We start from the raw sequence: 27,874 nt of genomic DNA, 5'->3' as shown, positions 1-27,874 counted from the left end.
CGGGCCTGAATCCCTCTTCAACCTTCTGCTTTCTGGAGGGGCACCTTCAACCAGCTCCGCGGTGCACTGGCAGCGGCTTCCCTAGTTGTAAAGAATAAGTGGAGATAACACTTTCACACAGACACAATGTCCTTCCTGACGGTCAGCAGGTTAGCGCCTAAACTCCTCAATTCAAAGGTAAGAGGGCTTTAAAACGGCCTCGAGGCCACTTTAGAAGTCAAAGTTGTTGGACGTTACTAACGGAAGCTAACGTTCGGTTAGCCGGCTAACGGTGTAGGCTAATAGCTGGCTTAGCCCAGTCAACCACATTGTAGCCCCGTTAACCAAGAGCGAAGCTAATAATCGCTAAACCGGTATAACGGCTTTATAACAGTAGCCTTAATTTGTTCTTACTTTATGTAGGGATGCTATAATGTTGAAACTGTGCTATTTGCGAACTTGTGACTTGTGAGCTAACGTTAGCACAGGAACCGTTGCTCCCGGTGTTGGCCTGGTATTGTCACCGCCTGAACATGTTTCTTTAACCAGTAGTGACCAGATCGCGTTAACTCGGTTTGACGGCACGACTTGTCCTGTCTCTTTTCGGTGTTATAAATAGAGATTATTTACTAATATCGATCGGCTACAGACGGCGTGAATGCCCTTTTCTCTATTAACTGAGTTTAAACTTTGTGTTTCTTCACCACCCCCATTGACCTTCAGGTTAAAATTTTTGCCAAAAATCTAACATCACATCATTTGATGTCGCCCCCTAAATATGTTGCATGGTCCCCAAAATGTCATCAAGTGTTTTTAATGTGGATTCAGACACCTAGCACCAAATTAAATTATGTAATCCAAGTTGTCAGATTTGAGCATGTGCTTGAAAATTTTCTTTAATATTTAACTGAGTTTGTCATGATTGTACCACCTGATGTGTGCTTGGCTAGCCTGCTGAAAAACGTAAAATCAGTGATAAAACATGCTTACTGCAACTTTTCCATTGACTCCAATCTATTGTCCTACTCCACTGAGTGTCTTCACCACCCCCACTGACCTTCAAGTTAAGATTTCAGCCAAATATCTAACCTCAGATCATTCAATTAAGTCTTCAAAATAAAAATACCTTCAAAATGTGCTCTTCAAAATGTTAATTATCACTATAGAAACAATTGATTTTAGTTTGGATTCAGACATCTAGTGTCCTATAAGATTATGTAATCCCAGTTGACAGAGTTGAGCAAGTGATTGAAAATTTCCTTAAATATTGTACTGAGTATGTTTTACATATACAGGTTTGCCGCGGAGCCCTTAAAACTTTTACTTGGAATTGAATTTGTTAATTGAAAATGAAGAACTTGATAATAAAATGTTTCTAATTGAGCTTTTTAATGTCTTTAATACTAAGACATGGGAAGTGAAACGTTATGAAACGTTTCTCTATGTTGTGTTGTAAAATCTCAACTGATGGGTAAAAAAACACCACAATAATTTACAGAATGCCTCTTGCATGAACATCACCAAAAAGTAATGTTTAATGTTACAGTAAGTATTTTGGTAAAATTCTCTCTAACATTAAGTAATTGATGTCACCTCGTGTGTTTTTCCTTCATTTTTAGCTTTTGTAAAATTGGTCTTAAATTTAATTCTGAGTGGCATTAAAAAAGTCTTATATCCCACTTTTTTTTAATTAAAGGAACTCTGTTGTATGCTTTGGCCAGCCCGCTAAAACACTTATAATCAATGACAAAGCATGCTGACTGTAACCTTTCCACTGACTGTAATCTAGTGTCCTACTCCACTGACCTCTCAGCCCCAGACTGGTGCTGACACCAAATAACCCTCGTATAAACTACTGAAACATGAATAATAACTTACTAGATGTTCTTCTCCTCAAGCAAGCAATGATAATCAGTGACTAAATGCTTTCCTTGAACTCTGTACACAAAGGTGGGTATCGTGTCCCTGTTATCAGACTTGTAATTAGAAATATGTAGATATAACCTGGGTCGCACTCACCCTTACTTTCTTATCAGTTGTTAGCTGCTCAGAAGTTTTATTGACCAGCTGTTTTGTAGTTGCATATTTTTTGTCACCATAAAATGTTTTGTCTCTCAACTGTTACTGAAAAAATCACATGATTCGCAGATTGAGAACAAGGACAGTATTGTCTAATAATAATTTTTTGCTTCAGATGATTCCAGTTTTTCATAAGACAGAGATGACTATCTGAGTGTAATTTTTTTTATTCTTCTTTTTTTGTGTGTGTGGCCAAAAATTTAAATGCCAGAACTTGAAAATTGCAAAAAAAAAAAGCAAGGAGTGGAAATTATTCAACAAATGCTAAATACAGTATTTATCTAAGGTTATAACAGTGTTTTTTTGTTTTTGTTTTAGGATAAGTTGTCACTAACAGACAGCACACTAATATAATGTATGTTTACTTTCAACAGAGTTTCCTTCTCCAGGTTGTAGGTTTAGTTTTGTTTACTTAACATATTTTTTTCGTCACTGATAAACACGTTTTTTCACATACTTCTGCGTTGACTCCTTTACCCTTCTGGGCAGTGTAGCTGCTATAACCTTTCTCCCAGGCAGGACGCTGCTGGGAGTGACTGAGTGAACCTGCCGCTCTATATTTAAGACCCTGGGCTGTTACATAATCTCTCTCTCAGCTGTGTGGAGCGTGTGTGGTGACGCAAGATCCTACCTTTTGTTTTTCGGTGGGCCTTGTGTGTACGGCCATATCTGTCTGGTTACGAGGAGGGTATTCCATTGGGAGCAGAGCCAGCTGTCCCCCAGACTCCTCCCTCCCATTGATATATTTTGATAAGCTGATTTAGGAGTCCTGTTTCACTGGTGAGCAGCAGCAGGTTCAGCTTCCCATTACTGAGCTTCCAACAAGATTACCAGCCTCCAAACACTTTCATAGTCAGGGCCAATAGTTTTTTAATCTCTCGTACATCCCCTATTCTTGTCCAAGTTTCAGCAACAGTCTAAGACTTACAAAACCATGCACCTTTAATTATACAGAAATATTTTGTTTCTCATTGTAATCAAGTCAAGACAAACAATATTTGTAGAGCACATTTAATCCACTGCCTTTGACCAAAGTGCTTAACAGTCATAAAACAACAGATAACAGATAATTGCATTTCATTTTCACTGGAAAAAAAAGATAATGTTATTTTTGCTGGGGTCTGCATCACACGAACATTTTCCCTTTGTCTGGAACAAAAAATTGCAGCTCCTACAATTTGGATATTACTCTTAGCAATTTCAATTATATTTTGATTAATCATGCAGCCCTGCTGAGCAGACATTTCAGAATCATGTTTAATAAACTAGCATTAGATTTATATTAATATTTGTGACGGTTTAAATCACTCTGGATTTTAAACTGGGATGCCTGGAATATGGCTTATGGAATGGCTTTACCAAGAGTTCAATCTAAAATAATAAAAGACTAAGACTTAAAGGTGTGTTTGTTACTGTGTGCTGCAGTGGCATACGTTTATATTGTAGCAAAAAGAATCTGGGCTCACTTTGAGTAAAGAGTTGTTTCAGTTATGTTTTATGTTTTATTTGATATGGACAGTAGTACTTTAATTGTACATTTATGCAAAACAACCACATGCACTACGATTATTGTTTTTAATGAAACATCTGTCTACAGGTTTTTATTTTAACTTTTTAAAAGTTAAAATAGAAAAAAAAAACATCCAAAGTACAACCACAGAAAATAATCCACAAATCCATAGATAGAAATGCAGCCACACAAAATTAAACAAGAAAATGTTATCAAACTGTCTTTTTTTGACACCAGCGGTGGAATTATGTAAAGATGGAAACCACATGAGCGCATGAATCAATACACATGTTGACACTGTTGACAGGTTGTGGCATGTTTTTTTTTTCGTTGTTTTTTTAAAAAAAAAAAATTTTTAAGTGAAACGCTGTGCTGTTTGATGTGGTGCAATATTTGTATGACTGAAAACATTTTCAAATAATTTTGCAATCAAATAAAGATTACTCCAGCATGGTTGTCCTCCATGCGTCATGAGAGCAATGTCAAGGCGTCGTCCTCACCAGTTGTTACTTGTTGCAGCTGATTGTAGCTCTCTGCCCAGACACCAGTTTATTTGTATGAACTGGAGGAGAAAGTAACCACCAGCCAACACGATAGAAAAGGTTTAAAAAATTGAGACATGTTGATTACTTGATGCGTTTTTAGACAGCATGCCCAGAGAAATTGAGGCCATGCAGCGGGTAGAAATGAAGTGCTTGTCAATAGTAGGAAGGACAGATGAATAATTTAGACTCCTAATTAAGTGCTAAGCGTTTATGCCAAGCATTTACTGTGGGGTGAATGGTCAGAGAGAGATGTAACATGATCAGAAAGCGCCTGTAATTATGATTTGAAGAACTATAATTGGTTTGTAGATGTTTCTGACAACTTATGGATTATTTATTTAAAGTGGTTTATTTAGTCCATAGATGTTTTTAGCTGTAGGACCATCAACCAAAAGATCTGAAGCTCTCTGTGCATGATGTCATCTGAAACCATATTTTGGTCTTATTAGGGCTTGCAAGCTAATAGACTTTCAGTTGTTATCCAGAATATTTTGATCTGCTACAAGGTTGTTTCAGTTCATATACAAGAAGCTTCAGCAGCCTAAAAATGCTTCCTAGGCCTTTTAAATATTTCATTAGGATTTGCGGTTGTGCTACTGAAACTCAAAATCCTATTATTTCTTTGTCTGCTCCACAGAATGCCACCTACTTCCTTGTGGCTGCCAGAAATGCCAGCGCATCAACAACAGTGAGTACGCTCTTCACTCCAAGGTCGTCTGCGTGCTGCAAATTTTAACCTGGTTATTATTCTGTAGTGTTAGTGGCACTTTTAAAGTGCACTGGCTTTCACTCTGCGTTCTCGTGATTATAAATAGAACACGCTGACCTTTTGTGGAGCGATAGATCAATTTATTTTCCTAAAATGTTTACATGAAGTGTGTTTAATTAACCCAAGTTTACATTGGAAGATTTTCTTTTATTTTTAAGATCTGATGGAAGTGACTGATTACATGTTGTGTCTTCACAGAATCTGAAGGATGTTCTCACTGACCTCATCCCTAAAGAACAGACCAGGATCAAGAACTTTAAACAACAGTATGGCAAAACCAACATAGGACAGATTTCTGTTGACATGGTGAGTCACCCTCCAGAAGCTGGATGGTTAAACGTGTCAAGAGATCAAAATAAATTGAGAACCACAAAGACAGAATCTTCTGATCCACTGTATTAATTTAGGGAGGAGTGAGCCATTGACAGTGATGTGAATTAGACGTGGCATATTGGCTTCGCCTAATCCGTCTCAGCCTGCCCAGACGTATTTACTGTGTCAGGTATCACTCTTGGGTCATCTCCCCATGAGGTCACAATATGAAGCTGCACAGAAACATTTCAGCTGAGTCACTCAAACCTCTGCCATACACTGCCAAGTCGCACAGCCCCCATATAAACACACACATCAATGCAACCACTGCGTCATCCTCTCTGGCTTATCGCTCACTACACCTCTGGCTAGTTGCCATTATGCTTTTAGAAGAGCTCTTGGATCCTGACTCTGGTCTGTTTCACTCTCAACAAGTAAGCGTTCAACTGTGGCCCATCCTTGTTATGTAAATATGTTTATGATTAGTGTTAAAGTCTATTTTCTTACTCCAGTTCATGGTAACACACTTAACGTTAAATAGGCTACGTGCAGCTGGGGTGTGGCTACAAGTTTTGACAAATCAACGCAGATCTCACTTAGATGTCGGCTGTCAATTACCTGCTACTTTTAAGCTGCTCAAATTGCACATATTAATATAAATGCTTGAACCTTTGTCAATACGGACATGCAACACGAACATGCAACACATTGTTAGTTTGGTTAGATTATTCATGATTCAATTTTTGAGTTCATTTTCCTGAAATCACCCGTACCAAAATATAATTATTTCAAATTTACCAGCATGGTAAACGTCGGATGAAACAATAGGTGACTCCCTACCACTGAAGCAGTGTTAAAGTCAGAGTATCTGTCCATCCCACGATAATTTATATTCTTTTAGTCTGTAAGTTTCCGTCAATAAAAAATTCAAAACATTTTTATTTAAAAAATCCAATTTGTGTATATTTTCATGTGAAGTGTCTTTGATGACGTGACTTTTCTATGTTTTACCCCCCCCCTCTCCTTTCCTCATGCTACCATAAACGTTTTCTGTCTCTTTGTCTCCTCTCTCTTAAGTAATATTTATACTGGTTTAAATGAACAATTTGATTTTATTTCCGATCTTTGGTGAGAGTTTTGTGCAAAGATAATTAAATTAAAGGGCTGCCTCAGATACACTCTGCTTGAGTTCAGAGGCTGAGGCAAATAGAAGCCAGGGCTATTAAATTTAGTTTTATGGATTTTCTTCCTGTTCTTGTGAAAGACTTGGCAGCCATTAATGACCTAAATTAGGAATTGCTGAGTTCAGCCAGAGGGTCTTTTTACCTTTGAAGATCCAACGACCAGTGTCATATGACTGTTGTAACTCTAAACACACAGCTGTGCACATTTAGTGTAAATAGTGTTTTCAGTATATAATGTCTCTATGTTTGTGTTTTCATCCGCAGGTCTATGGAGGTATGAGGGGCATGAAGGGTCTGGTGTACGAGACCTCTGTGTTGGATCCTGATGAGGTCAGTAGGCCTCTAAAGTGGCACTAAGCGTTATGAATCTTACAGTGATTTTTAAATTAAACACCTTCAGGATTTTGGAGGTTAGCCTGCCTCATGGGCACTTACCTTGATTGCTTTCTAACTGAAGCTGAGAGCTTCCAGTGACTGATCAGCATTGCTGTCGTAAATCTTGTGAAAAGGCCACAACACAAAACAAGATATTCAGAGCTTTCAACAAGCACTGGCTGTCAGCTTAACGGCTATTTTATTTTATCTGTTTTCGATTCTAATAAAACTGTTTTGTTTAATTAGCAAGTTGTGGTTTGCCATGCATGTACATTTTACAACCTTGAGCATCCGCTTCAAAACGTAGTGAGCATGTTGATAGAAAGACATGCCTCTGTCTGAAACAATCCCACCACAAAATGCTCCTGTATGTTTGTTCAGCTGAGAGTCTGAGAGCAGAGAGTCAGCTGCAGTGTTTGACAAATATTAGAAATATAATTAATGACAAAACACATTAAGAATTCGATGATTGCCCAGTTAGGGGATATCCTCATTGGCCAGGCTGCTTCAGTATCAAGCAGCAACTTTATTATTGCTCAGCACGCATTAAAAGTCCACTGGGAGTGCCGCATTTTCCAAATATACAATACAGACATTTATGAGCCAAATGAATGAACAAATTAACTGTCTTCATTAACATTGTGCTTTTTGACAGCAGAGCCATCTCTTGGGCGCATTACAAACACTTGCCAAAACAGGCAATATTGTCAAAGTAACAGTGAAAGCGTCATTAAATAAAAGATAAATGTTAAGGTCTAATGATCTTATTAACACAAGTTTGGATCTGTCAGTACTATTAAGTGTACCAATTAAATGATTCATTGATACTACTAAGTACTGATTCACTTTAAATCCATTGGTGCCAAATTTCAGTATCTGGGAGCGCCCCTGGGTGAGAAGGCCAGGTTTAGACAAGAGGTGGAAGTGCCACAAAGCGTCATGAAGTCAGATGCCAGCCACAGAGCTCTGCTGTTTCTCTCCGTCTGATTTCCAGCAAGCCAAAACTTTTGCCCGAAGGTCGATCCCCAGCAGTAGTTTCGACGTCTGATGTACTTTAAATTTTATTTTAATCACAGCTTTGTATTACTGCTAGACGAGCAGACACACTTACACAGGGCTCCCACAATTTATAAAACGCCTTTAAAGGTATTGAATACATTAATCTAAAAATAAGGCCTTAGTTGGAATTAAAATGTCTTAAATACATTTTTTTTTAAAGTCTGAAAAAATGCTCAGACATTGGTGGTGGGATTTCTATTCAGTTTTTTTATGACATTGCATTGAAAAAGCTCAAAATGTGGGTAACATTAAGACTAATTTAAGACGTTAGTCTACTAAGCCACCCCTGAAGTTTGTTCAAAAACTAAATCTTTGTTATTACAGAGAAAGTAAGTACTGACAAAAGTAGTGCTGCGTACTGGTACTTAATTTCAGGCACCAGAACCACTACCAGTTCAAATGTGGACAGAAAAAGCAGTGGTATAAATATTCCAGTTTTTTTTACCATAGTGTGGCTAAAATGCAAAATGCAAGAAGCCTAATTAACCTTTATAATCACTGCTTGTTTACAGTCAGGGTGGCAAACTCATTCAAGTGTGCAATAATAAAGATCGCTGTATATGATCAAATAGTGGCAGGATGTGCCAGAAGCCTCCAAATTTGAACTTTTACTGCCAGAATAGCAACATCTTATCTTTGTGGAAAGCTTGCTCAATGAATCATCCGAATTCTTTGTCAGAGACAGAGCTCATGTTGGCCGCTTGCCAACGTTCAGTCGATGGTTCATTTAAGGATAATTTGAATATGTATTTTCCTCCCTCTCTCTCTCCGTTGACACACAGGGAATCCGTTTCCGGGGTTACAGCATCCCAGAGTGTCAGAAACTGCTGCCCAAAGCTCCAGGAGGCGAGGAGCCGCTGCCCGAGGGTCTCTTCTGGCTGCTGGTCACAGGACAGGTGCCCACTGAGGAGCAGGTGAGTGGGAGAGAATCGCTGAAGCTTCAAAGATAGTTGTGCAGTAGAGTCGTAATGAGGGAGCGCTGTGCAGATGTTCATCCTCTTCATCCATCTGTCAGTGCCGGTAACTCCGACACTGCTCGTCAGGTTTTGACAGAATCTCCCAGCAGTGTTTCATCATCTTCAAAATTAATATTCCTGCAGAATAAAAAATGTTGATAAAAGTGGCATATTTTCTTCTGATCAGTTTAAAGAGGAACTCAACGTGATAACTGTTGCTTTGTTATGAACATGGGAAAGTGAATCACAAGATGTTTGGCAGCAGAAGCGTTGGCTATGACTTTTTCAATTATGTATGACTCCAGAAAACTGTGTTACATAAACCAGAAGTTGTTTTATAACTGGGGAACCAGACGCGGCCTGTACCTTCAGTAGACATTTTATTGCTGCCAGCGGCCTTTAAAGACTGATATGAGGATAACCTGACTGATAAGCTTTCTCCTTTTAGCTGACTACTAGTTTTCACCCAAGACTAGTTTCTACCTTTTAACCCTTTGTTCTTCAATATTCAATCAGCCAAAGATGTTTAGTTCAAGATTTAAGATTCAAAAAACTTAATCGTCTATCATATAGTGGCAGAAAATTGCCTTCAGTTAGGGGCTCAAACAACATGAAAAAAAAGCATTCACACCCATGAGACTCACATAAAATCACACATCGGTTCCATAGATCAATAAAAACGTGTACATTAAAAAACATTTAAAAAGCAGAGACTACTTTACCTTTATTAACAAGTATATTGGAATATCTTCTCCCAAAAAAACTATTTTCATATTTTTTGCCCTTCCTTTACACTGTGGTTGCACATATTGTCAATAGGGATGTCTGTCTTTTTGCACCTGATCTCAGTCATTCAGTATCGAGTATCTGCTGATACCAAGTCCACTTAAAGTACAATTAAGTTATGACAATTAATTACTTATATTTATTACTATTATCTGCATTTTGCTCATGGTGCTTTTGTTTTTACAGCATTAGTGAAAAAATAGAGAATAGAGAAAAATACTAGATACTCTCTCACACTGAGCTCAAATCAGATAAATAAAAGAAATAAATGATCTCATTTTGCTGCCGTTTATTGTTTGTGGTTTTTTACGATAGGCTGTGCATGAAAGATTTGTGTGAAAAAAAACACCTACTTGACAGCCAGCGTCAAACAAAGGATTGGAATCAGGCTCTGTATTGCTCAATTTAGCAAATCACAATCTTAAAGATTTGTTTAAGGCATATCTAATTATGACGTAGCAAAAAGCACCACTAAACTGACAATGTTCACTCCTGTTCCTCCAGGTGAACTGGGTGTCCAAAGAGTGGGCAAAGAGAGCAGCACTTCCCTCTCACGTTGTCACCATGTTGGATAATTTCCCCACAAACCTTCACCCCATGTCTCAGTTCAGTGCTGCCATCACAGCTCTGAACAGCGAGAGCAGCTTCGCACGGGCATACTCCGAGGGTGTCCACAAGACCAAGTACTGGGAGGTGAGTTCACATACACACTCTGTTACCTTTTCACTGGGATGAAAATGTGTACCCAAAGTGAGATATCTTGACTATTAGATGCATTGCAGTTTAAGTAGATTTATCCTTTTATGTTGCTTTCCTTAGTTTGTCTATGAAGACTCCATGGACTTGATTGCCAAGCTGCCCTGCATTGCCGCCAAGATCTACCGCAACCTGTACCGCGAGGGCAGCAGCATCGGAGCTATCGACCCAAACCTGGACTGGTCCCACAACTTCACCAACATGCTGGGCTACAGCGACACCCAGTTCACTGAGCTCATGAGGCTCTACCTCACCATCCACAGGTGCAGCTTCAAACAGACCTGTCAGATTTTAAACAAGCTTTGATTTTTGAGGTGGTGCTCCCATTGCAAAGAATTTTAAAAAATACCCTGGCCTTGGGGGGAAAAAACAAAACGCTTTAGTGGACACGGTCTCTAAACTGACAACAGTCCTGCCACATGAGTTGAAAGGGGTACAGTTAATAAATAGCAGATTATGTTATTTTACACAACCTGTATGTTGTTTAGGCATCAAACCTGCACAAAAAGCAGAGCCTGTGAAATCAATTTGACACGATCAAAGTAAAGGCAGTGTTGCAAGTCCTTACTGGTGAATATATCTCACATGTGAAAGGCACGTGGAAGAACGCAGAAATATGCTGTTCAGACGCAAGTGTTTGTAAATAGCTACTAAAGAGCTCCAACAATTAATCAGTGAATTATTAACTTTAAAATTAATTATTTTCGTTGAGTATTTACAGGTTACAGATTTCATACTGCTTTATAAGCGTTGCTTTTGTTTTGAAAATCGCTGCATTAACTTGTTTCCATTTTCTTTTCCTTTTCTGTGGCGTTACAGTGACCACGAAGGAGGCAACGTCAGTGCCCACACCAGCCACTTGGTGGGAAGCGCTTTGTCTGACCCCTACCTGTCCTTCAGCGCTGCCATGAATGGTCTGGCTGGTCCTCTGCATGGTCTGGCCAATCAGGTTCGTTCCACAAAACAGTTGTTATTTTGAATTACACTCCGTTTTCAGATATGGGAGATGTAATTTTGCTGCTTTCAGGGGTCGATATCCCTCAGGTTGTCTCCCAACAAAGGACATTTTGACATGTCACAGTAGGAAAAGCATGATGAAATGGGAAAGAATGGGAATCCATGTTATTGCGTTGGCCTCAGTGTCCTGGTGTTGTACATGCTGGCTCACAGTCACAGTTTCACGTCTCACTGGGAAACTGGAGCTTAGATGTTATTAGTGACGCCTGGGCTTTTCTCTAAATGTCTGCTGTGAAAAAAAACTTTTTGGAACAATTTCCTATTGGTGCTTTTTACGCATGATATGACAGTTCAAGATTGAGGTTTTTTGCCCTGCCTCTGCGGTGTGACATGTCTGCACGGCAGCTGAACGGCACTGCCGACAAAAATAATGACACAGCGGAAGAACAGCTTTCAGTTTTCACACAGTTATGAATTGTAAAGCTTATTTTTGAGTTGAATGACTGTTAATCCCCTCTGCTTGCCTTGTGTGTGTGGACGGGGATGGGGTCTCGTCTCTGCCTCATTAGGCTAAGAAATTGTCATGTTCTCTGTATCACCTTCAATAAATTTTCCCATCAGTTTGATTATTAGCTGATTAGATGCAATTGTACGGTTCAGCTGCGTGTTTCACACAGTCTGACAGCGCTCAAGCCACTTCTGTTAATAAGCGTTCAAGATGACAGTTTTGGCTCTCATTTAAATTTTTCACGTACTGATGATTTTGACATATTGCCAGAGTTCTACAATAAAACAACTTGATGCTGACATTTAAAATTCACAGAGCTCACACAGAGGAGAGTTTGTGTGTGAAACAGTTTTCTACTTTCTGCTACACGCCCCTGCTCAGATATTTTTACTGAAAAGCAGCTGAGATAGTGTCATGAAATAATGTCATAATGATGTACTTAGTGTTTATATTGATTGTGTGTGATGACTGAAATTAATAGCTATAACTCGTCGATGTATGTCGTTTTTTTCTGCCTCTCACAGGAGGTGCTGGTGTGGCTGACCGCCCTGCAGAAGGAGTTGGGCGGAGAGGTGTCAGATGAGAGGATGAGGGATTACATCTGGAACACGCTCAAGTCTGGAAGGGTAAACGCACACTTGTTATTACGAGCAAAGTGTTGCACTCACATTTAGTTATGTCGGCATAAACCCAGTCAGGATGTTGCAAGTTTTATCTGCCATTATGTTTTTTTAAGGGTGGCCCTCCTTCTCAATTCAGGAAGCTTTTTCCAAAACCAAAAGTGATTGGGCCTTTTCCCTTTTGTCAGCCGAAGATTGCACTGTTTAAAACTCGAGACAAATTTTATAGACTTCTATAGGTCAATTCTGACTTAACAGAGCTCTTTTCTTTTTTCGTTAGCACTTAATAACTGTTCAAAAAATGCTAAAATACAAAGATTACAGTTAGTAGAGGGATTAGCACAGATCAGTAAGTTGAGGAAGACGTTCCCGTCTCTCTTCGTAGGTCGTGCCAGGCTATGGCCATGCTGTCCTGAGGAAGACTGACCCACGTTACACCTGCCAGCGTGAGTTTGCCCTGAAGCACCTGCCCAACGACCCCATGTTCAAGATGGTTGCCCAGCTCTACAAGATTGTGCCCAACGTGCTCCTGGAGCAGGGCAAGGCCAAGAACCCCTGGCCCAACGTGGACGCCCACAGCGGAGTGCTGCTGCAGGTAAGAGACTCACCAAACGGTTGGCCAGTGACCGCAGTCAGCTCGTTTTCAGCTTCCACAGTGACCAACCACTCAGTCTCCGATATGGCAGATTCTGTGCGGGTTATATTAACATGCACGCGTTGCACGACGGTTCACATTGGCGTGCTGCGGCACAGACAGTAACACTATTGTCTGACTATTATCACAGCTTCTGCAACCCGTTCTCATTCCCAGGTTTCAAATACTGACGCTTTGTCACAACCCTCATGAGCGACTTTAATTCTAAAAAGTGACTAGAGACAAACGTTTTGGACTACGGGGAAAAAGGTGTAATTAATTCTTACGCGTTCTTCTGCCATCAGCACAGCGTCTCTCCTCTAGCGCTGTGCAGACACAGTGAGGCAGGCCGGAGGGAGTTATGACATACTCTACATACACCTTTACATTCTTGTAAATGGATACTGCTTCATAAATAGTACAGTAGATAATAGTTTACTCTCTACAGACTCTCTCTAGTTTAGGCATCATTGGTACAGACAAGTTCTGTCTTCTAAGATTAACCAAGCCCACAATGCACTTTTTTCAGCTGAAAGCCAATCTATGTGGGTGTGTAGTATTGTTGTTTACGGACTCAGGTCTAAATCTTGACATTTTAATGCAAAATAAATGACTTCTGCATAATTATCAAATGCACAGTGACTGCCCTCTACTGGTTTAAATCAACACCATTGCAAATGAATATTCCTGTTGGTTGATCTTGCGGCAGGAGATGAATATAGTGGCAGCTCTTGTCACCAGTCAACCCAACTCGTATCTCAGCCCCGCCTCCATGCCGTGCCCATGTTGATACTTTTTTTTAGGCTTTAGACTTTTTTTCACGGGGGTGTATCTTCAGCCGAAACTCATAGCCAAAAGTTATTGAGTATGCTGCCAGTTACAGTTAATGGAAAGAGATACATTTTGTATCAGCCAAATTTAGAATCAGCAGAATAGACTTTTTTGAGAAATTGGAATCGGCTAAGAAACTTGCAGTCGGTGCATTTCTGCTTTTAATCACGGATTTGTCATCCTGTGCTGGCATACACAGATCTCGACATGCCTGACTCTTGTTTCCTCTGTCTGTGCAGTACTATGGAATGACTGAGATGAATTACTACACCGTGCTGTTCGGCGTGTCCCGAGCCCTCGGCGTGCTGGCTCAGCTGGTGTGGAGTCGAGCCCTGGGCTTCCCCTTGGAGCGCCCCAAGTCCATGAGCACGGATGGACTGATGACACTGGTGGGAGCCAAGTCGGGCTGAAGGACCACCTGAGAAGATCTGGGGGTTAGTGTGAAGGGTGGGAGGAGGTGGAAACATCAAAAAGAGCAGACGTGAGTTTGACCCCCTGTCATTTTCCAACCCCAGGGATTCAATGGGATTCAAAGAGACAGTACGCTTTTAATGTCATTTCACGAAAGAAGGGCCTTTTTAAATCGTCACACCATTAGTGTTTGAGTGTGTTTTTAAGTTTTCCCGTGAAAACTTCAGACACATACATGTAACCAATAGTAGGCTCAAACTATGTACCATTATACGTCTGCTAGCATCGCTAAGATTTTCCCCTGTGCAGTGCCTGCGTGTTTGTCTTTGGGCACTGGCTCTGAACTATGAATAGGCAGTGGCATTCAAAGGGAATTGTGGGAGTGAACTACCCTTCCTCTGTGTTCATTTAAAGATCTATAGTTAAATACCTGACTCAACCTTTGCTGCTTTTGGCTAATGCGGTGATTTATTTTAGAGGATATCCCCAAAGAAAAGACCTTCTTTCCCCAAATTAAGACTCAATTAGTTTCTTCTATGCAATGTTCCCAGACGTCATCCCACCCGGTCTATCCATGCGTTTCACTCCCATTAATGAACACTCCAGTTAAGAGTAAAGGTCCTCATTACAAATAAAATCAACCAGATGTACATTAAAACAAACCATGAAAATCGGTTAAAAGATACTGCCGCTTTAAATCTTTGGGTCCCTCTTTTTTCTCCAACTTGTAGTTTTTTTTCTTAATAATGACCTGCGTTACCTCTATGATCAAAATAACTTGTCTATGTAGAAATTATTCTTCGTTAACGTCCTATTTTTAAACTCAACGGGTCTTCTGAATAGTAGAGAATCAATAATAATGTACAGTTTACAGTAAGATTTAAGCAAAGGGTGTTGTAATCGGCGGCCTGCAGTGAATCCTTAAGAGCAAGCTTGAATTCAAAAGTGGGATAAGGGGCTTTGTCACGTGAAAGCCCTGTCGTATTTGAGTGTATGTTTGTTAATGAATCCCCACAGGAGAGCGCTTTAAACATCATCTACTCCAAAATGAGCACTTGCTTGATTGGATTTCCTAATTTGTAGCAGTAGAAAACCCCCACAGGTTGATTGTGTCCCTTTTACAGAATTTTTTTGTTGGTGTTGAATATGTAAAAAAAAAACTATAATCTTCGGGTTCTCATGATGTGGTTTTTATTTATACTTTGTGTACATAGGTATATATATGTATAGCTTGAATGTATGAGCTCTGTGCGATCACTTGCTTGTAATAACCACAATGATTACCATAGTTTACCAACAGTGTAGTGGTGTCCAGTCTCACTGTAACGTTCAGTCTCACTGGTCACTGTGAAATTCTGACAACGAACAAAAACCGCAGCTATGTTGTATATACATGATTTCTTGCCTAGCTCTGTGGGCTTAGCCGGTGCTGTTTTTCAGGTGTTTCACTTGAACGTTTCAAGCTTGCTCTTAAGATCTGGGTTTGTCAGCACTCCATTTTCGTGTACGCATCTTTTTTTTTTCTTCTTTTTTTCTTGCCGTGTTAGTCTCAGATGTTTTATTCTCCCCGCTCTGCTTTTTTCCATCATCCTTCTGGCTTTATCAGACGTGTTTATGTTTTATTGTAGTGTTCTTCCTCGTGGCGGGTTGCTGAGGAGACGCGGTTATTTTGATCGTAGAGGAGCATAGAGGTTGTACGTGGTAACTGGGAGAATTCATTGCAGATGGGTTCGTCAGAGAAACACTTGGGGGACGGGGCTGGATGGGTCAAAAGGGCAAGAAAAGCTTGAAGAGCAAATATGGGAAAACCTAACAAAAAAAAGAAAAATAAAAGTTTTTATTAACTTGTTTGGTCTCATTTTATTAATGGGGTTCCTATGCAGTATTGAATGTTATTTTAGTAATTTCCAGGTTTGGATAAATATGGAAAAAATTTCCACACTATTGCTCCCAATTTTTTTTCTTTTCCTTTTTATTTATACAAGTGTGCAACATGAAATTCAACACCGCAATACAAATGACAAATAGTGGAATACATGTCCAAATCAAAGTGAAAACCAAAAATACAACAAATACAATACAGAACAAGACAAGTAGGGAAACCAGACACTAACAAACTTAAGTAAAACAAAAAAATAATAAGCTGGCTTTAGATTTTCTTATTTGGGGATACTCAAAATATAGAATATAGAAAATGTGTTTTCCAACATAATGAAAATATTATTTAGACTTTCTTAAAATAAACCAACTATATAAGCAGAATGCTTCTGTGGCATTTGGAGCATGCAGCCCGTGCAAAATGTTTACCACTGTTTTAAATATAATATTTGAGAAAATATTTTTACTTTATTATTATCATTCAACTAATTTTCAGTTCTCATTTAATAAAAAGACAAATCCAGAACCACTGAAGAGCGAGGTCAGTGTCCACCAGATTGATGGATGATTTCTTCCACTCTGGTTTTTATGAGAGTTCCTGTCGTGTCTGTAATATGAGGACGACCTTGCAACCTAAAAACACACTTGTTGAGACACGCAGCGTCAGACGTGGGACACTTTTAATGCGACACACAGACACAACGTAATTCTTTCTGGTAATAACCATTAGCCGTCTCACTCATTCAGCCCTGTCTTCCTCTGTGATGAGATAGGTTAGCTGAGGCTGAAGTTTTATGTAACAAATACAATAAACATTATCAAGAAATAAGATAGGTCCAAGTATCCACCTCTTCTATGTGCTGTTATTAATAACTGGCCCACATACCGTCGCCCCGCTCTGGTTTCTTGTGACAGTCAGCTGCCTTTTGGAGAGCGGTGTCCGACCTCATGTACTCACACTGTCGAAGGTTGAGCGAGTTAATTGTCTTGTGGGAACGAGTTATTCTGTGTGCACAAGTTAAGAGTCTTGAGAACTCAAGTTAATTGTCCTGTGGGAACTAATTATTTGCGCGCAACCTTTTTTTTTTATTATGTTGTGCTCATAAATTACTTGTTCCCACATGCAGATAATATCTTGTTCCCAAGTGATAATTAACTTGTACACACAAATATCTCAGATTTCAGTACTTTGGGGGATCCGAAACAAAAAAAAACTGATTGTTTGCAATCAAATAACCAAAAACACACAGAAAGAAAAAAAATAACAACGCTTCACACAAGGAAACAAATTCCACCTGCTGCTTTATTTAAATAACAGAGCTCTGAAATACACACTCAGTATTTACAAAGATACATTTTAGCTCGCAACAAAAAAGTGGTTGGACTGCAAAATGATGGCAATACGGTATAACTATTCAGCCAGTGATATAATGTGTCTCCATCCTATATACATACTCAGCTGCCGCTAACAAAGGTTATTTATATACCTGCAGTTTGACAATTAATGTGGAAATATACGGTGGGACGGACGCCTGAGGCAGTCATATAATACGCTCTAATTGTTTTGTTTATATCGTCTCCTTTTTTTTAATGGTTTTTTTTATAGAATATTGGCACCTCAAATAATTCAACTTGGCGGGAAATTCAATCTGTGGCAACATACTGAAAATAAAACTAACGCAAAAAAAAAGTTGAAGATGGATTCTTACATGATGCAACATTACTTAACTTAATCTATTATTCCTCAAAGAAATAACACTCAAAAATGGAACTTGACAATCTTTTAATAACTTTTTTCTTTTTAGGTAATAATGAATTATAGACTGATTTAATTCAATAAACAAACACTCTATGCATTCATCAATTATCCTTGTATCACCTCACCAATAACGAACAACCTCATCAGCTACGAAGCCAAAATCTACCTTTAAAAATCAATTTATTTGGAGTATGAGACTTGGAGCATGTGGACTTCATGAACTGCCTGTTACGAGGAAGGTTACACACTCTGACTGTATCCGTTGACCTTTTTCAACTTGAATATGTCACCTCTGAAAATAGCAAATACAATCAATGAACTTTATGAGCCCTTTATCATGGAATAAAGCCACAGGCAACATAAACTCAATGCAGTCATGCCCAAACAATACAACACATAAACACTAGGAAATGTAGTAGACTATTTTTTTTTAGTTACATCCATGCATCATAATGTATATAAATAAAAACTAACACATCCCAAAAAATAAGCATGAAACCCACAGACAATGGTTGTTTTATTGTACAGCCCACCAGTGTATTTTTGACGAAGTAAATTCAGCCGACTACCTTCAGAAGATGGACTGTAAAATAAAAACAGTACAGAAATGTGCTTCTTAACACTGCTTCAGATCAAATGGATCCTTATAGCTGGAACTTATCAGATCAATTAAATGTCCATGATTTAAAGCGGATCATCCAGTGACCATCTGAAAACTATTTTTTTTTTAAATATAAAGCTGTAGTTATTCTATATGATGGGTTTACAGTATTTCACAGTACTCTCCAGCCTGTCCACGGCTTCATTCAGGTGCTCGTTTGTGCAAAAGTTAAGATTCCCTCACCTCAAACAGTGACTCATGCTGGGCTGTAAAATAAGGCATTGTTAAATTGGCAGGCCAAGTCTCGATGTCCGAAAACACAATTCTCACAGCACAAGATAAAAAGCCAAGTTAAAGCTAAATTTCCCCAAAGCTCAAACTCAATTGAGGGCAATGACTATAATTAAAAAATAACTAAAGACATTTTCCCTTTGCAAAATGTTGCACTCATTCCATTTCAATGGTTGCACTTTAATGATATTGTCACAACAAAGTGACACTCTTAATGTCCACAACATGGCACATTTATTTTTACCCAAATAAAACAGCAAAAGTCCACATTAAACTATTGATGAATTAATTAAAAAAGGATGAAATTTATTGTTTTGCACCAAGTTCACTATTCATTGAAAATAATACGTTTTAATAAATTTAAATGATAAAAGTAAAGGCAAATAATAGGTTTTTCTAATACAGTATACAGTAAGCAGCTGAAGGTGGTCAACATTAAAAACTGGACACTTTGACTTGATACCGTGTCTGCGTGACAGATGACCTGGGCCCAGGTGTTCAAAACATTTAACTGAATTTTTTTTAACATTTTGTGCCTAAAATTCATCCTGAATCCAGCTTTCTGCTGGGTTTAGGATCATTCAGATTTTTTTTTTTTTTGATAGAAAAAGTATCCCAATTAAACTGAAGGTTTAATCCACATCAAAACCTAGATTACATAATCTCATCTAACTTCAGAATCACCTTTATTGTTCTGAACAAACTGTTTTCAAAATTTGATCCAAACTGATGTTCGATATCTGATCAGATTACTTTTGAACTGGGCCGACTCGGACTCGTCTGTGCCTTTTTCTATCAGTGTTTTGCTGAGTGTCACTGCGGTGTTAAAAAAATAGTCGACTCTCTACCACTGGTAACTTGATGTTGCAATGATTTACTGTTTTGTTTACATAAATACAGCTTGTAACCGCCGTGGAGCGAGAGCGATGTGGGGTTCCTTTTCAAACAAGGAACCTGTGAGTGGAGGTAGACAGAAAGTGGACACAAGGAGGAGGAGATGGACAAAAATTTGTTGAGGCAGGAATTCCAACTTAATGGTTACAAGCGTTGGATGTCTAAGGTCTTCGGGAGGCATGATGTCTAACGCGGCGGTGGAGACTCGGGCGACTAAGCAGCATCATGCAGGTCGATGTGGATAAAGGGAATAAAAGGTTGGTATGGTTTAAGGCCAGATGAGAACATACGGCTGCTGAGATCACGTCTGATGCACCTCGTGAAACATCAGCTCTCGTGGGATTCGAGTCTCTGGGCCGTAGAGCTTACTGGCTCGCCGCTCGAACGCCGCGACGTTCTGCTTTACAACCTCGTCGAAGAACATGGTGGCTAACTGGGAGTGCAGCAAAGAGCGGAACTCAAAGGATATCTGTTAAAAATACAAAGATAATGATGTCTTCAGTGTAACAGAGGGAGTAGACGACTCATAACAGAAGGTCACATACATTCGTTTTAAAAGGGATAGTTGATGTAAACGTCTGTTATTTGCTTTCTTGTTTCAGGATGAGAAAGTTACCATCATTCTCATGTCTGTACAATAAATATGAAGCTACAACTAGCAGACAGTTAGCTCAGCATAATGTGGCGTTTCACCAATCCTCTCCTCCAGCACCACCAGTCACAGCTGAGTTAAATCAGCAGCTCGTCACGGAGCAGCTTCGGGAGTTCAGAACGAGCTGATCGTCTGAATCAGCTGTGCTGGAGGAGGGAGAGATCTGAACAGGACTAGTGATACGGGACAAGTTACTGGCTCCGTCAAAAGGTAAAGTTCATGTTTTTAACTATTCCCACTTTAACCAGCAGAAAGGTGCAAGATACTTACAGAAAAGTCTACCGTGCAGGTGCGAGGGTAACCAGGAATGCCAGGACTAAAGCGCCATATCGTCTCCAGGTGATTGAACAGCTTTCCATCTGTACACACAGCCTGAAATCAGCGAAAGATAAACTCTGATTAGGAATTTTGAGCAATGAGTGCATGTTGACAAACATTTGCTTCAACTAAAAAATTTTTTAAAAAGTGTGCCGGTGTCTCAGAAAGCTTTGATTTTGATTAGTCTGTCATTTACACTTGTCATCCAAAGTTTCATCAAACATCAGATATATAAAGTGTGGTCACAATACTGGAATTTTAACTTAACGATAACTTTTTCAATACTATGGTGAAAAAAAAAACGATATTGAAAAATGAGATTTTTGAAGTGAAAAAAAAGGCCATAACATGACCATGAGTTTTCTTGACAAGCAGAAGAAAACAGCAAAATGACAAAATATAAAAATATTAAACATTAACATTCATTTAAAAAAAATACATACATGAAAATAATATTTTTAATTCACTTTTACTTACAAAAGAGGTATTTTTACAATATCATAATATCCATATAATGTCACTTTGTAGTTTTACACAAACTCAAAAAGGAAACCTGACCTTGTCGTCCAGAATACCAAATCTTAAGAGCACAAGTCATCAAAATACACCAGATTAAAAAAAAAGGATTAATAATAAAATTTTTAAAACCCATAAAAGTAGCCTAGAGTTCCCTGATACAACTATCATTGTATCTGAGAAATGTTCAAAAATATTATGGGAGTTTGACCAAGAAAGGTCCTCAAACTTTCAAAAACACATCCTTTTCCCCTGACATCCTGTATATAATTATCTGAAAACAATATTCTTGTGGGAGTGCATGTGCTCAAAAGCCTCTGAGATTGTAATATATTCAAAAAGCAAAAAAAAAAAAAAAAAAGTTGCAAAAGCCTTTGACAGAGGAGGTGGAGCTACGGGGACACTGCACCGGTGTGTGGGTCAATCCATTATCACAGAGAAGACACAGAAAAAGTAGTACCGATATTTTTGACAACACTAGATAAATCACCATTCACAGGACGGCTACTGACACTTACTTTGACTAGATGAGGCCGGACACAAGTGATCATAGACGTGTATCTCTCCACCACTGGAGGGAAACCCACTTCAAGCTGGGCTTTAGAGTGGCCGGCTCGTTTCATGATGGTCTGGGACTTCTTACACCACGGCACGAAGTGCTTGTACTCATCCACCTTGGCCACAACATCATACATCTCCTGCATAGAAAAGCTGACAGGAAGCATCGACAGGTTAGGAAAAAAATAAAAAAATAAGAAAAGGGGTTATGGCGAGCGCTTTCTGGATATTTACCCAAGTATCCTACGCTCGGAGTACTCCTTCCTTTTGTTGGTGAGACTGATGAAGTTTCTGCTTTGGGGAACAGTTGACATTGTGTCCCACTCTTGAAGGCAAAGCACTCTGGGAGATCTTGTCATCAAAATGCCGCATGAAGACAAGTGTCTGAAAGGTGAGAGGAAAATGTCCTGTTAGACACATTCTGGAAACAGTGCAACATGTCTGCAACAAAAAAGGACCACTACAGTCCAGTTTCCAGATACTGAAGTCACACACAGGCTGTAACAGGAGGTCTCTGTGTTGTTGTGACTGTGCTGGTAGTTTCTGTGTGGGACCTTTTATGTGTGTAACAAAACACAAAGTAATGTGACACACACTCAGGATTGTTGTACCACAACATTTGTTTACCTGCAGGTAACCTGGAGAATCTGGCTGAAGCGTGTGATCACAAAAATGCATCAATGTAGCGACTATCGATAAAGAAAAGCTGTTAAATAAGAGGCTAAGTAGGCTTGTAACTGTGAGGTGTTCAAACAAATCAATGTCCAAGTCAAAATGCATTTTAACCCTTTGAAACCTGGACTGACATCAGTTTCTTTTGCTACCCTCAGATGCTATGAGGGACGAGGCAACGAGAAACTTGGCAAGAAATGTCCTACAAATTGATTGATTGATTGAAATATATATTAACTAATTTTCTGCGGTTTCTTTGGCCACGTCTTAAATTGATTACTGCTTTCTAACAACGTTTTCGGAAGGAATTACACACATTTTCTCAGGTTTCAAGGGGTTAAGGAAATATAAATTAAACAAAAGAAAAACGAAACGACTTAATAATGCGTGATAATACGGAAAATACCGGAGCGAAACTCACCCGCTTCCGCCGAGCGCCGCCGCACACCGGCGCGTGAACAGGTAAAATAACGTGAAGCCACACCCCCGTTAATTACAACACCGGATGTGAAAGTAACCGTGAAAACGTGGGTAGCTCGCGCTAAAATCTACATTTCGGCTCCTATTGCCCTAAAATAATATATTGCAAGATAGTTATGATGATGTAATAGAACCATGAGAAATGTTTCTTTGTTAATTGCTACAATAAATAGTCATTTGTCATTGGTAAAATATGGTTAATTTTGTTGCCCCTTTTTGTCTTCTTACAAAGCTTACATATTACCGTGGTCCCTTTGCTTTCTATGTCCATTTTTTTAATATTAGGACTGCAACTTAAGATTATTTTTTACTGTTGATACTTTTTTAAATTAATCGATTGGTTGTTTTGGTCTATAAAATGTCAGTTGGTGAAAAATATCTATCAGTGTTTCCCCAAAGCCCCAAATGGCATCCCAAGATGTCTTGTTTTGTCCACAACCCAAATATATTCTGTCTACTGTTATACAGGAGTAAAGAAACCTGAAAATAATCACACTGAAGAAGCTGGAATCTGAGAATTTTGCCTTTTTTCTCATAAAATTATTCAATTATCAAATTAGCAGAAGATTAATTTAATAAATGACAAGTAATCGATTCATCGTTGTAGCTCTACTGAACATAGACTTTGTGCACTGCGATCAAATAAAAACTCTATCAATATGATCAAGCATGATATGATATACAGTATATATGATGTGGTGTGATATAATATGATATACCTCCAATTTTGGCTGCACCCATAACATCAATATACTGTCTATATCCGCTGATAACAGCTTTAACAATCCACACTACAGTAATTTCTTGTGATTGACTAATTCTGAACATATGTTTTTAGTAGAAACGAGTCAACATTTCATCTGGCAGATTAAAAGATAAAACTGTTGTGTATTTATTTAGAAAAAAACAAAACAATAAGCCATCTTGTAGTAGCAATGCCCGAAAAGCATTTGTACTTGGAATCTTTCAAACACATTATCAATATCGTCCAATATTGGTGACACAGTACATGATAATGGTGATGGGATTTACTAACATATGTGTCTGCTATTTGAACATGTATTGATTATAAATTAACTTAAGATTGTCATACTGGCTATCAAAGTTATGTATTTAATGGACAATCGTCACACTTCAGAGATACGAAAAACATAAATATGACTTATGTGGGAAGGTTTCTCACTGTTTACCCTCCGATCATAAGGAGACACAGTGTCAGTGTTTCTCTATGACTTTATTAATAATAATATAATAATAACAAGAATCAAGATCTGCTGAAGCGTGTGATCACAAAAATGCATCAATGTAGCGATTATCGATAAAAAAAAGCTGTTAAATAAGAGGCTAATAGGCTTGTAGCTGTGACGCGTTCAAACAAATTAATGTCCAAGTCAAGATGCATTTTAACCCTTTGAAACCTGGACTGACATCGGTTTCTTTTGCTACCCTCAGATGCTATTTAACGCTTAAAACCTAAGCAAATTAGATTTTTTTCCAAACTTGAGGGACGAGGCAACGAGAAACTTGGCAAGAAATGTCCTACAAATTGATTGATTTGATTAAAAGATAAAACTGTTGTGTATTTATTTAGAAAAACAACCAAAACAATAAGCCATTTCGTGCCGTTAAGCACGATAATAAGCCGTTTCCATGACGGGCTCACCTGATGTTTTGCCGCATGCATCCTCTTGTCACCGCTGTACGACAGGAAGAGCGAGGGGAACCGACGGTGGCGATGTGGAGAAAGTCACTAAATGTCCGCACACCTCCATGGGCAGCCGCCGGGCTCCGGCCGTGGCTGCCATCAAACCGGCCACTCACTTCAGCGGAGGGGGATCCTGAGACACTGACCCCGGGGGGTCTGCTCCAACACCGGGTAGACAAATTCAAAGCTCCGGTCCACCCTGCTTCCGTGCCGGGTATATTAAATCACACGTACAGTTAGTAACTCACTCGGACCATCCAGAATAACGAGCATTCACCGGCTGGTTGTCCGCTGTCACCGTAACAACCGCTGCGACAGCTGTCAGCGTAACTCCCGTTAGTTACGGTACACCGCTGCTAACGTTAGCTAACGTTAGCTAGCATAGGTTTCATAACGAGCCGCGTTCCTCTGTTTTCTTATCCAGCAATACTCACATCACTCCGCGTCTCGAGCTCCAAAATTTACAACAAAATTAGGATTATTTGTGCTGGTTTTGGTATTGGGATTAGTGAAATACTGCCCGGTTGTGAACGACCTTCCGCGGCGAGATAAAACGCCGGTGGGACAAACTGTTCTTTCTGCTTTCGGTTGGTCTCCGGTTCACTCTGCGGTGAAATGCTGCCCCCCACCGTGCTGGAGGTTAACTCAACACAGTTTTTTGTTTATTTATGTAATTTCATTTTGAGACTTTTTTAATTATTATAATTTTTATTATATTTTTTTCTCTTTTATTTTTATTTTTATTTTTAATTTATGCTTTGTCTTTTTTTCCCGTTTTGTTTGTGGTTTGATTTTTTGTTGTTTCTGTTGTTTTTGGTCCATTTCTTTGTATTTATACTGACATTTTACGTCCTTACATTATTTGTCTTATGGTTTTAATTTTATCCTAACTCTACCCTAGTTTTTTCTTGCTTGTGTTGAATAGGACTATTTGGCTTTTTGTTGTTGTATTGGCATCTGTGAATACCATTTCTGCTTTGTTTTGTTTGTCAAAACGCTTTGTAAACTTTGTTTTGGGTTTTTTTTTTTTTTTAGATATTTTTTGGGCGTTTTTGCCTTTAATTGATAGGACAGCACAAGTGTGAAAGAGGAGAGAGAGAGAGAAGGGATGACGTGCAGCAAAGGGCCCAGGCCAGAATTGAACCTGCGACTATCATTATTATTATTATAAGTAAACAAAAGTACTCTTTTATGTATGTGATTATTTCAAACTAACCAGTTAACAAATATGACACAGGCCCACAGTTAAAGGACATGGTTCACATGGTTAAATTTGACTGTGAAAAATAAGTTTCGTAATTTCATTTTGAAACAAATAAACAAACAAAACAGTTATATTATTTATTTACTGCAAAATATTCAATTAAAAATATGACATAGACAGACACTAGAAAGGACATGGTTCATATGGTCAAAGTCAGGTGTAAAAAATAAAAATTAATTTCTGTTTTATAATTTCATTTCGAAAAAAATATAAGCAAACAAAAACACTATTTTTTATTCATTTGTTTACTGCAAAATAGTCATTTAACTAAGATGACTTATAGGCCTAAGAAAGGACACAGTTCACAAGGTTAAACTCAGCTGAAGAAAATAAGTTTTGTATTTGTTTATTTTAAAATACTCAGTTTACAAAGTTGACTTGGGCCTTTAGGACATGGTTTATATGGTTAAACCTGGCTGTAGAAAATACAATTTTTGTATTTTTGCATTCATTTTATTTTGAAACATATAAACAAATGAAAGTACTATTTATGTGTTTATTGCAAATATTCAGTTAATCAAGATGTAATAAGCTGACACTATAAGGACATGGTTTATATGGTTAAACTCAGCTGTGAAAAACAAGCAAACAATAAAACATAAAAGGGATCTGAAAACAGCTCAAGAAAAGTGATGTCAATCTAAGTTTCAAAGGGTTATATTTGAAATATCCTCCTGAGACCTATAATTTAGGTAATTGAGGTGTAAGAATCAAATTACAAAGATTTTTTCAAAAATGTTATTTATTAATGTTTTATAACGTCCATAGTGGACATTAGGTAAATCTCTTCTAAAAAAATAAGTAAATAAGTGTACATTTAAAAACAGTAACCAATAGCATATACATTATAAAATTAAATTCACCTTAAAGAAATGTTACATTAAAGTTACTGTGCATGCTATTGTGTGTGCAAATGAAAAATAATATCAATATCAAAATCTTCTCCCTGGCTCTAAAGTTTTTCCTCTTTTCTGGAGTATGAAAAATGTTTGAAAATTAGATAAAGTCCCAGTGTCCCCCAAAAAGACATTGTTTAAAACATATTTTTTGAAAGGCTTAAAATTAATGTACATGTCTAAAATCTTAATATGATATTGTTAAGACTCTCTTAAATGAAAAAAAAAAAAAAAAAACATCCATATGAAGAACAGAAACAATATATCTTTGTAAATTTGATCACTTATCTCCCAGAGAGGACACCTAAAAATTGTTCGGTCTCAGGTGGATATGATAAAAAAATATATGTGCCAAAAAATCTAAAATATAAGCTTAGTCCCAGTTAAACGCCCAGTCCCTTTTACTACCTCAGTGTGTCAACACATTTTGACAAATAAAGGCCTGTCTCAATTAGAGGCCCGGTCTGGTTGCCATGCAGTTCATTTTTATAGCAGTTCTTTGGATGTATAAAACCAGGTTGTTGGCTAACTGCTGAATATAATGTTTAGTTAGCTGTTTAGATCATATGTGTTTAAACTTTTGTCAGTATGGACATACGACTCACAATGTTAGTGTGGTAAAATTCGCCATAATTTAATCATTCATTTAATTTAACTGAAACCATGACCACAAAGCAGACAGCATCAGCAGCATAGTAAAAAGGAGAGATGCAAAAAAAAAGAGAGTGAGATTAGTAAATGTAGAAGACTTTCTTTTAAGAAAAGGGAAAAATGTACAGTGAACAGTATTCATAATTATATATTTAAAATAATTTTGCTGAATTAGTATATTTTTTAAGCTCTTTCCAGGTAATTTCTTGCTTTTTCTGCTATTTTTTGTTTTTGTCTGCTGTACTACCTCTCTCTTTTTTATTTTTTATTTTTTTCCAGGAATTCAGACAATTTTTGTACTTTTCGAGATTTCTTGCTGACTTCTGGGTAATTTCTTATTTTATTTCTCATTACCTTCTTCCCATGTTTTGGGTGAAATAGACAATTTGACCTTAAATAAATATTAAAAAAAATCACATCTTTGTTGAGCAACAGTTTTGTGCAAATGGAAATCAAAAGTCCGTCCCA

General features: G+C 38.2%; 2 protein-coding genes across 2 annotated transcripts; one reads left to right on the top strand and one right to left on the bottom strand.

The window, feature by feature from the left end:
- Window positions 1-11: 11 nt before the first annotated feature.
- On the top strand, window positions 12-16,119 carry cs (citrate synthase). The gene is made up of 11 exons (XM_042491090.1): window positions 12-177; window positions 4,751-4,801; window positions 5,081-5,188; window positions 6,643-6,708; window positions 8,595-8,726; window positions 10,059-10,247; window positions 10,374-10,573; window positions 11,130-11,259; window positions 12,300-12,401; window positions 12,781-12,990; window positions 14,100-16,119. Exons 1-11 carry the CDS (start codon window positions 127-129, stop codon window positions 14,268-14,270), a joined length of 1,410 nt encoding a protein of 469 aa, XP_042347024.1. The 5' UTR covers window positions 12-126; the 3' UTR covers window positions 14,271-16,119.
- coq10a (coenzyme Q10A) lies at window positions 15,540-24,710 on the bottom strand. Its single transcript, XM_042491091.1, is given in 6 exon segments — window positions 15,540-20,163; window positions 20,617-20,718; window positions 21,699-21,891; window positions 21,973-22,122; window positions 24,554-24,657; window positions 24,660-24,710. Coding segments are annotated over 6 exon segments (753 nt in total). The 5' UTR covers window positions 24,696-24,710; the 3' UTR covers window positions 15,540-19,995.
- Window positions 24,711-27,874: the final 3,164 nt, after the last annotated feature.

The sequence above is a fragment of the Plectropomus leopardus genome, chromosome 8, assembly GCF_008729295.1.
Source record: "Plectropomus leopardus isolate mb chromosome 8, YSFRI_Pleo_2.0, whole genome shotgun sequence".
In the NCBI taxonomy this organism is placed as follows: Eukaryota; Metazoa; Chordata; class Actinopteri; order Perciformes; family Serranidae; genus Plectropomus; species Plectropomus leopardus.
The sequence above is the reverse complement of the archived record's forward strand: the minus strand, read 5'-3'. Positions and strand labels throughout refer to the sequence as shown.